The sequence below is a fragment of the Polyergus mexicanus genome, unplaced genomic scaffold (genome assembly GCF_030449975.1).
Source record: "Polyergus mexicanus isolate NDT 795.1 unplaced genomic scaffold, iyPolMexi1.0 SCAF_1, whole genome shotgun sequence".
Classification (NCBI taxonomy): Eukaryota; Metazoa; Arthropoda; class Insecta; order Hymenoptera; family Formicidae; genus Polyergus; species Polyergus mexicanus.
Window position 1 is genome coordinate 800,565 of NW_027223321.1, and position 11,606 is coordinate 812,170.

The 11,606-nt window shown below is 27.8% G+C and overlaps 1 protein-coding gene across 1 annotated transcript; it reads left to right on the top strand.

Moving 5' to 3' along the window:
• The first annotated feature begins 5,335 nt into the window (after nt 1-5,335).
• On the top strand, nt 5,336-11,586 carry LOC138935682 (protein takeout-like). Its single transcript, XM_070300488.1, has 6 exons — nt 5,336-5,471; nt 8,343-8,383; nt 8,712-8,914; nt 9,081-9,252; nt 9,405-9,554; nt 9,665-11,586. Exons 1-6 carry the CDS (start codon nt 5,446-5,448, stop codon nt 9,817-9,819), a joined length of 747 nt encoding a protein of 248 aa, XP_070156589.1. The 5' UTR covers nt 5,336-5,445; the 3' UTR covers nt 9,820-11,586.
• The last annotated feature ends 20 nt before the right edge of the window (nt 11,587-11,606 follow it).

Genomic DNA, 11,606 nt, shown 5'->3' on the forward strand with positions numbered 1-11,606 from the left:
AGTGATTAATATATAAAAACGACTATTTATCTTGCTTCTCATAACTGGTAATTTACAATATACAGGGTGTCCCATTTTAATCTCCTCAGGCAAATATCTCAAAAACCAAGCCCGGAAGAGAAAAATATTTCAGACAAAAGTTGTTTGGTTTCGAGGGGGCCATAAGATGGTACCATTGGTTTGACCTTGGAAAATCATTTGAAGGTCATGTGAAGGTCAACTTTAAAATCTTAAATGGAAACCCGCATTTTTTATTTAGTATTCTTGTAGCTGACATCGAGAACTTTCCAAAACACTGTAATAAAGTATTTTTTCATTAAGTACTTTTTGAGTTATTTTATATTTTAATCTGACATATTTTGATATAAAAAATAAAATATTCAGTTTTCGATAATCTTACCGTAATACTTTTATGTACAGAATAATGAGACAAATTAATTAGTGCCAAAAAAAAAAAAAACAAATAATTGTTTAAAAAAATACATTGTAAATATTTTTCTTACAATTTTTTTTTATACTAATTGATTTGTCTCATTATTCTGTACATAGAAGTATTACGGTAAGATTATCAAAAACTAAATATTTTACGAGATATTTAATTTTTTATATCAAAATATGTCAGATTAAAATATAAAATAACTCAAAAAGTACTTAATGAAAAAATACTTTATTATAGTGTTTTGGAAAGATCTCGACATAAGCTATAAAAATATGCAATAAAAAGTCTGAATACCAACAATCAATATATTGTTCGTTCAGTTACTATCTAATAATTATCAGAGAATGCTGATTTGTATTTTATTCCTAAAAGGACTATCTATAAATTAAGTTCATTTTTTTATTCCATTTTTATATAGAATTCAATATTATTAATTATTATTGTACAATATATACTGCTGAGAAAAATAAATTATCAACTTATTGACGACTACTCTCTCGATAGTCGAGCTACGGATCATGCACAATTATATTATGATTTCGTTTCGCTTTTAATATGTAATATGTTAATGTTGCATTCAACGTTTCCTCTGTTAATAATAAAGAGCGGCCTTTTTTTTCACCGCTGAATATTTTCAACTGCGAAATGCAAAGAAGTTGCGCAAGTGGTTCAGCAGAATGGCTCTTACGTTGAGTTCATAATGACATTCAATTTAAATGTAGAAATATCTTACAGACAAGAGATGTGAGAAAAGACTCGATAATTAAGAATTAATAGAATAATAAATATACAGCGCAGTTTACACAATGTTTCTTATATGTACTAGCATATTAATAAATTAATAACTAATTAAATAATTAAACTATTTAACTAATTAACCGATTAAACTATTAAATAATAACTAATTTAATTTCTTTTAAAAAAATATAGTTTTTTAAAAAATTGTTTTTATATTATTTAAAAATTTTAGGATTCTCATCCTTTTTTTTATCATATTAATTAAATAATATTTAAAATAAAAAATATTATATTTTAACTCATAAATTAATACAAAAACGTTCGCTATCATTTATCCCGTATTATTCTAACTTAACGCCAAGGCGCTATTACGTTTGCTATCATATTGCAACTGCTAACGCGACTGGAAAAACAAGATCAATGTACGTGTACGAGAGATAGATGGAAAAAGGAGAAAATTCTTGTGTCTATCACGCTAAATCTCGAGATATCGGCTACATTAATTTTAGTTGGAGAGATAAATCGCAATCTTTAATATTACATAAGAATAGCGCGTCATTATTTTTATTACAATTATTATTGTTACTATTATACATATTATTAGTTTTTGAGATATGTTAATCGAAAGCATGTTTGATGTAGGAATTCCTAAATAAAGAGAGCGGTAATGCTTGATATTTATGTAATAAATGCAATATTCGCATCGTCATTGAATTTATGTGTTTTTATGTGTTTACGTATAAATTTAGCGTGGAGATGTTTATCGTATATCTTGATATTTTTGTACATATGCAATTTGGCATAATATACGACGTAATATCAATAGTATAATATATGCAGCTCGCGACAATTATTATTTCAATCTATTGGCGACTTGTGTGACGTATGCACCTCTTCTAAATTAAATAGCAAGGACGAAGGAAGGAATGGTGCCGAGTAATTTTTTTTTACGCAGCAGGCATTCAACTCACTGCAGCAGCAACTGCTACGTTACACATGTATAATGATTGTGTGTGTGTGTGTGTGTGAGCACACTGCAATGAACCATGCTGGTGTACCGAACTTTCTATATAGTATATTGTGACATCGTGGCAAGTGACGGCATTGTAACGGATGCGACACCTTCACGAAAATACGTTATTTCTCGAAACAAAATGCATCCCCACGCTTATTATTATGACGAATGAGCTTACGTAATGCCCGGCGTTGATTTTAAACACGCGATTTTTCTCTCATGCGTGACCGCGTGACTTTGTTTGCTTGATTTGCTAGACATTACCCGCCACAATTATTTTCAGACCAAAACATCTGCCAAGATCACGTAAAAAAGGAATATTATTAACATTATAAGGCTAATCTCTTTCGATCTTTAATCGGGAATAATTAAGAGTAAAAAACTTTCGCGAAAATGCGCGTTAATTTAATATATAATTTAAATATTAAATAAATTATAACTCTCTAAAATAGATTTAAAAAATTTGATTTTTTGGGAAATAAGATCTCTTTCTGTTTCTTTTGCTGTCTCTATTTGACTCTCTCTCTCTCTCTCTCTCTCTCTTTCTCTCTCGTCTCTCTTATTAATAAGTAAAGATGTTCGATATATATTATAATAGAGAAGAGTGAAAAAATCCACAAATGCACGCACATTTCAGAAACGTAAAAATAACTTTCTGAGAAATTAAATATTTAATATAAGAAAATTTTTTTCATTATCAGGTGCACAAAGAAGCGATACATTTCTAAAGTTATAAATAAAAATATCAGAAAATAAGAAGCAATATATAATTGAGAAAATTTCTTCATGCGCTTGCGAGTTATATTTTTGAGAAATTGTGTGCGTCGCGCGAAAGCATTGTGGTACGGCATTAGAAAATTAGCGAAAAAAAAAAAAAAAAATAAAAGAAAAAGAAAAAAGAAAAATACGCGTACGCGTATGTGTGAGGAAGTTGGTGTTCAAGATTGCCACAGATCTCATCGTCGATAGACGCAGATCGCCGCGTACAACGTGACTCGCACGAAACGTGGACTTCTTGAGTCCGTGTTACGGATCGCAGCTTTTCAGGTGTCGCTAGTCACCGCATTTTGCTACTTTCGCTAATTTTAATGAGAACGGCGAAATCACATGAGCCGATACTAGTTTTTTTTTTTATATATCATAACGTGGCTATATCAATGCAGTCGTTACATCAGATTATTAATTAGTAAGTTAAATTAGGAAGAGTATCTGTCACAAATAAAGGTTTATATAGATCTATATATACCTTTTTTTTTTAAATTATTATTAATTATATAATATTTCTCTTTTCATTTAAATATTTTTTGTCCTTGTATAATTATATATTTTTGTCAAATTAATTTATATAAAGAAATCAGAGATACATCTAATATTTTATATAGTATTTATAAAAATGGATGTATTGTTTACATTTATATTTGCATGTAGATATAGTACGTATTTAACAATATTGTTTTATAAAATAATATAAAAATATTATTTTGTAGAACAATATTTTCTCTATTGAAAAAATTTTTGCCCCTACAAAGATTTCACAAAAAAAATTTTGTAGAGATAATATAATTGGGGGATACCAATATATTTTTAAAAATATAGTATCTTAAAAAAAATGTTTGTATACGATTATACAAAATATACGATTGATAAGAGCCTTACGTGAAGTTATTTTTATACGCCGAAGTCCAAGGGTATATTCCATTTATGTCAAGCAATACATCGCATGTACCTTCATGACAAGAATCTTAAACAAATGCTTTGCGCTATGTGTGATATGAAACATAAATCTGATATATCTATCATTGAAGCACAATGAACGATTATAATGTATAATGTTATCTGATTATCTTTACCTTGCTTATAAAATCATGGCCTAAACAGAAAAACATAGTATATTACGATGCTATCTTTTTAACATTCACAACTTATCTATTTTTAATTACACAAATTTACTCAATCATGTTGCGTAATGTTTCGCTCCTAATATTATCTCTCTGTATATACTAATAACGATCGATAAAAATTTGCTATTAAGTTATGCAAGACTTATGCAATAAATATTATATTTTCATCAATTTTCATAATTTTTCAATTATAACATTTCAAGATTTATATTAGCAGAAATACACGTAGGATGAATATGTGATTGTACTATATAAAATAAATAAATAAATGATTTTTATTGTTAACTTTTTTGAAAATTAATTACAATCGAAAATCTTAGAGAGAGTACAAGAATATTAAAATTTACAATTTCAGAGTTACAATCGAAACAGTCAAAATTACACGTTAAAGAATAAAATATGCGGACTCAGCATAATACTCAGCAATAATTATATGCATACACGCATTTAATTTCCCACGTTTCTATGTTAATTTTCATAATTTAGTTAAGATTGAGTTCTATTATTCAATCGGATATTGTTTTTTTTTTTTTTTTAACTATGTGTGTAATCATTATAAATTAAAATAATTTGAAAAATTTTTAATTTATGTACTCAAACCTATTATTTTCGAATATTATTTATAAGCTTAGGACTCTTTGAAACTTGATTCTAAACAAGAAATATAAAATACGCAATAATGAAATATTTGTATGTGAGAGAAAAAATAAAAATTTAGCTACTCACGATATTATCTACGTATTATGTACAGCAAGAAAAAAAAGTATCGTGAAAAAAGAACCAGAGTGACACTTGAATCGATTTTACATTGTCGTGCGATTAATTTATCCAACTTTTTTATCCGGGAGCAAATTCTGAGTTGCAACTCTAACAGGGGGAATTGCGAAACGTTAACACCTGATCGGAATACGCTTCGAAATGCGTATTGCATTTACCTTGCCCGGTTTCCTTCGCTTTTCAGCTTACCCGAGATGAAAGGGTATTTGGGCAAGCACGCGCGGTGCGGTTCATGAATTTACTTGAGCGAAAATCTTGGACGAGAGGAAGAACGGAGGGAGAACGAGCATGGCATGAGTGAAAAGAACGATACCGGCGATATTGCGATTTCCTATGAAACGAGAATCGAGAAACGTTTGTCCAATCATTATCGATGCATATGAAGGAGTGGACCAATGGTTGACAAGTGGCACGAGGCAATCAACTGAATGTAAAAGCGCAACTATCCGAATGCCCGTGATTGGGAGTCTTACTCGCTGGTAGAACAGCGAGTATCACATCATCTCCTGATCACTGTCAAGTGAGCTTCTGTTAGAGTCGCCAGTCTCGGATCATCCTCGATCAAACTAGCCGCTATGCACGCTTTCGTCGTTCGTACTTGGTAAATTAATTATGATCTATTCGCTTCATTAAACACCGTCATTATCTCCGTCATTAACGCAATTTTACAATTAATTCGATTCACAGTTTCATCAATCGTAAAAATCACGAAACAGTCGATGGAATCTCACGATAACCAATACATATGAAAATCGCGAAATGGAAAATAGTGCGCAAGAAATTTGTGGAAAATATTATGTTTTATAAATTAATATTACTATGTGCGTTAGGTATATTCGATATGACAGTCGAAACATTAAAAAAGTTTAAATTTTGTAAGCGTATGCTATTTTTATATTTAAATAAACATTATCCTAATTAAGAAGCTGGCTGTTTCGTGATTCGTTCAGGCGATGTCATTACATAACGCTACCGGTGTCCAAAGCATCAAGCAATATGAACTAAATCTCGTTTCGTCCAAAAAGTTCACAAACCCATGTAAAATCGTATGGTTATAGATCTCGTTTCGCGTCCAAAGTACAGGGCGATATGGGATAAACCTCGCTTCGCGCAGAAAATTTGCAAATCCATATGAAATTGCCCGGGCAATGTCGACTTTGCGTATATATGAATCATACATATATATGAATAATGTGCAAAGATATTAGTTTGAGATTCTAAGAACCTTTATAAATACGCGTAACTCCTAGTATTCATATATCAGATTTAAAAGACAGAGGATTCTATTTAAACTAATTGGAGGATTAGTATCCGTTTTTGTTTTGCATTTTCAATTTTTACAATCAGATAATTTTTGACCGCCAAATAAATTAGATCTTTTTATTTAGAATAACAAACTGTGTATTTAAGAAAAAATATTTTTAAAATTTTTTGAGACTTCTAATAATATCTTTTTGCTAATATAGATTACGAAAATTAATTCTACATATATTTTGTTATTTATACATTTTATTTCTCAATATCTGATCATAATAAAAATAATAAAACATTTCAAACAAATATCTTATACTATCTGTATGACACTGTATTTTGCGTCAGAACTTTGTTTTTTTATTTTGATCATTTCAAAAGAATGATTTTTTGATAAAAATTAATGTAAAATATTAAATGCTTGTATGTAAAAAAATTACAAAATTAAATAAATATTAAATATAGACGTACATATTAAATAATATATATATATATATATATATATATATATATATATATATATATATATATATGTATGGAAATATATAACAATTTCATTATTTATAATATAATAATATGCTTATAGTTTATTAATTTTACATACTTTTTTTAAAGTATATTCAATGTAAAAATGATCAAACTATCGCTATCGTTATTGATTATCACACAATATTAAACTTGTTTTCTTGATAAAATAAAAAAAAACAGCAATTTACATCTATGTTAATAGGTATACGGATTTGCTATTAAAGCAAGTATAATTTATTACGGAAACAGAATCAAAATAGACGAGCTGTTTTACGTTGTGAAGCGAAAATCGTGTGCTTATATAGTCGATAAAATTAACAACGCGGCATAAAATATAGCGTGGCAGCAAACTCTTTCTCTTTGTTTGAGTGTCCTTCATCTTGACGTGCGTGCCAAATAAATTCGCTAATTTAATCGCGATATAATAATTCTCTTTCATTGCTGAGTTACCAAGCATAACACATGCAACATTAATTCAATTTTAGTATGCATTGTCATAAATTATTTATAATTAATTGAATAAGAAAACAAAAACAGTAATTCTTTTGCGACTTTTCGTTAATTGGCCATTACAAAACTTTTAAGTACTACACTTCAAATCGATTGTGTTTGTTGTACAAATTAAACGCAACGTATTATTTACTTTGTTTTTGTAATCATATTTTCGCTAAGCGTATAATATTGCACTTTCCTATATATTTACAATAATTGATACGTGTCAAGCATGAGACAGAATTTTACTTGAATTCGCTTTCACCCATCATGCACACTTAAATATTAAAAATCACGATAAAGTCTTGCGTCAAATATATGTATGTATAGCAAAAGCAGAAAGGGGACAGAAATTTTTTAAACTCGTGAAAAAAAAAAAAATTTTTTTTTAAATTCCCAACTAATTTTAAAAATATCTGATATTTTTTAATAAAACTAAAAATTTTTTAAAGTTTATATACATATATAGACATAAATAAATAACTATTTATTTGCAATTTTTTGATCTAATCTTTCAGTCAGATAATAATTGTTATATATCTATATCTATATCTTTTTTATATATTTTTGTATACTACGATTATTCTTTTCCATCCTTTGGCGGCAATATTAGCATCTTCTAATCTTGTATCCTTTCTTCTTTTCTTCTCCTTTTCTTTTAAACTCTTTTCTATTCGTCTTCTTTGTCTCTTTTTTCTCCATCTGTTAAAAACCGATATAATTAAATAGAGAAAAAGAGAAAATAAATTGAGAAACTCAGACTGTTAAGAAAGAGTAGATAAAGTTTCGCAAAATACTTTTAAAAAGATATACTTGCAAAGAAGTTATATAACTTTCTTAATATAGATTTAATTTATAAAAAACTGATCATATATATATATATTATTCTTCCTGAAATTGTTACATGCTTTTTTCATTAAAACAATGAAGAAGCTGCAAAGATTCACATATCTCCTGGCCTTCAAAATATTTAAATATGTTTCTTTCTACGAATCTTGTATCGTCTCATATACTATCTTTTCTCGGTATAAATATTCCTTAAGTATGCATATATCAAGGAACCGATAGAGAAAAGAATAATAATGACAATTTCTATTTAAAAAAATAGCGGTTAGTCTTTAAAATTTGTATTAACTTATTAATATTAATAATTAAAATTTTTTATACAATATATTGTATCGATCTGTTCTCTCTCTTTCAGTTTGACTTATACATTATTTACTGTGGCCTTCGCTGCAATACGTGAGTAACACATTTTATAAATTTCAAAGTATTTTTTTAGTTATTTATAGATTGTAAGTAATATTTAATTATTATTGCGTTATATCTTGAATTAAAAACTAGATTATATGTTATAATTACAAAGTCACTGAAGTACACATATAATATCATTAATATAACGGATAGCAGAGGTTATTATTGCAATACGTATAATACACGTTAATATGCTTCATAAATTAAATATGCGATTAGGAATGAGATTATCTTTTTTGACGATTGCACATCTCCGATATGTTACATAAATTATTTCGTAAAAACATTTGCAAATTAGTGCCATGCATTTTCACAGCATCGTACATAAAGATATGTAGCCGAAACGACCCGGAAATAAATAAATGTATAGTTAATTCAATTGAGCAACTGCGAGACAAACTGACCTCAGGAATTCCGGAAATAAATGTTCCAACAATCGAACCGCTTATCTTAAAGCATGTGCGTTTATTAAGAGGTCCCAACGGCGCGAGACTTGACATTAATCTTACAAACATTCAGGTTGGTATAAAGGTCAAATGATAGCTTTAGCTATAGAATAATACATAGAATAAATAAACATTTGATTAAAAAAAAATTGTAAAAATGCAATATTGTCAGATATATAATTTTTTATTCGTTGAATAATATAAGAAAAATATTTTTTCATTAAAAATACTAATAATAGGTATCTGGACCTTCCACGTTTAAAATCCGAGATCTTAAGATTGACCCAAAAAAGGTGTCCTTTACCTTTAAAGTTGGCTTTGACAAGCTCGATTTTCGGGGAAAGTATCAGATAAACGCGCAAATTTTGTTGCTCAAATTAGTTGGAGAAGGAGGTCTTAATGGAAGTTTCCGTAAGTCTTGCATTTGTCTATAAATTTTTCACGATTTTTCATTGATATTATTATAAAAATAAAATTATTAATGTCAAAAAAAAAATAATATGTGATAAAAGAAATATATACAATCGTTTATCTTTGTTTAATCTCTGTTATATATTTTGCAGTGGGTTATAATAGTGACTGCATTTTGAAGTCTCACAAAGTCGTTAGAAATAATAAGTCGTATATAGTCTTCGAAAAAATGAAATTTGACATCGCTATAAATAAGGCCCATATCAATCTTGACAATTTATTTAATGGCGATCCAATTCTTGGTATGTTTAAATTCTTATTTCGTATGACATTATTCTATTTTAAGAAATTTATAGAGATTATGATGCAATTCACAAGTATTTTATCATCGCAATTGATTTCTTTTAACCAGGACCAGCGAGCAATGAAGTTTTAAACGCAAATAGCGATTTATTGGTGGACGAGATAAAGCCGGTATTAGAAGAAGCTTTAGCAGACTTGTTTACCGATGTCGCCAACAAGATCACTGAAGCATTCACATACGATGAATTATTTCCGAATAATTAATCCCTTATTCATTTGTTGAATCTCTATTGTTACCCTAAACCTAATTTCATTTATATTTCTCTATTTAAATTGTTTCTTGACTTTTAAATTACAAGAACTGCGACATTTTTGATAAACTTTAATTAATATTGCTGTTTTTGTATGATATATTTTATAATATATAAGATTTAGTAAGTTATAATGCACAAGCATAAATTATGTTTATTAGCAGTTGATTGCCATGCAAATTATGTCGAAAAAATCCTTTCTTTGTAAAAAAATGTATAATTTTTATCTTAAAAATTTGCACACTATTAATTTCTCAGTTTTATTTTATGTTTCGGTATAAGTGGTTTAATAATTGTATTTTATACGATAATACATTAGTACTAAATTATTAATCCCAAGTGAGTTACCGATACATTGGCAATCAGTATTAGTTCAAATTAATATGGCATAAGAGTATCATATAATTTATACTTTATTAGTCTTAAAAGCGTATCTCAGGTACCTTATTTTTGATTTACTAATCTAATAAATCTAAATAACGTAGTTATTTATAATAAAATCTTTTTGGTTAAATTAGATCATTAAAAGTATTGTGTGTGAGTGCATAATACAATATATACTTACATAAAGTGAACAATATTTTATAGTATTTTAGAAAAAAAAAATACATTTGGAAACGGGAGATTTCATATTTTACATATATAAATTATATAAAAATATACGAAAGAGAGAATTCCGCTAAATTTATATTAAATGAAGTAAATAATATCAACTGATGAAGCTCATGTTGCGAAATTTTTAAGCAACAGGATACACATTGTACTTTATTAAGTCTGTTACACGTGCCAAAGTTACGCAAGTAACTACAACTCAAACTTTGTTGAAATAAGGGAGACAGAAATGCAATGCAAATGAGAAGAAAATGCTAATTATAATAATCTGATGTAAATTGTTATTGTAATGATAATTATCACATACAGGGGTATATGGTTTTTTAAAAACTAATTTTTGCTAATTTTTCCGGAGCCGCCAAACCTTTACATTTTTTGATACTTTACTATAATTACTGTTAGAGTCACTTTAAATGCGCGTAAACAATCATTTAATAATATAGATGGATCGTAATAATAAGACTTTGGACTCTAATATATTGATGATTTCAGCGAAAAATATCGTAACTGCAAAATTTTTCAAAAGACTTATTTATACAATAGCGTTTTTTTTTTTTCTATAATCGTTATTTAATATTGTAAAGTTGGAAAATATATTTGAGTTAATACATATATGTATTTGATAGACATAAAATTTTATTCTTTTTTTGTATCAATACCCTTTATGTATTTATATGCGATTTAATCTCGACTTTGAAGAAAAAAGATCGTCACGAAACGGTTTTGTGCAAAAGTGCAGTTACAATACTTTTTATTAGAGAGAGAGAGTACCATCTAATAATATACGACATTTACTAATAAAATTAGATATAACAATAAAATATACAAGATGCAAATAACAAATTGTCAAATAAACGAAAAAGTGAGCGTCAGCTAATCAATTTGTATAAAACGTATCTCTTTTAAATGAATTAACATTTCAATACTTTTCACAACATACAAAAATGAAAACGAACGATGTCTTACGATTGCATGACATAATACATATAATTAAATAAATGATTTTCTTCGAGAATGAGACAACAATTCTATACGTTTTACCAATTAGCCGGCGGAATGTATCATGATGTAAGATAAAAAAGTGAATAAACCTACATTACATCACCTACTTATCGCAATATTTGCATT

Bases quoted from the DNA above. Each gene is read 5' to 3' on its own strand.
- LOC138935682 (XM_070300488.1), top strand. From the start codon at position 5,446: ATGCACGCTTTCGTCGTTCGTACTTG. The intron at 8,384-8,711 runs GTGAGTAACACA...GCATTTTCACAG, and splicing joins TGTGGCCTTCGCTGCAATAC to CATCGTACATAAAGATATGT. The intron at 9,555-9,664 runs GTATGTTTAAAT...TCTTTTAACCAG, and splicing joins TAATGGCGATCCAATTCTTG to GACCAGCGAGCAATGAAGTT.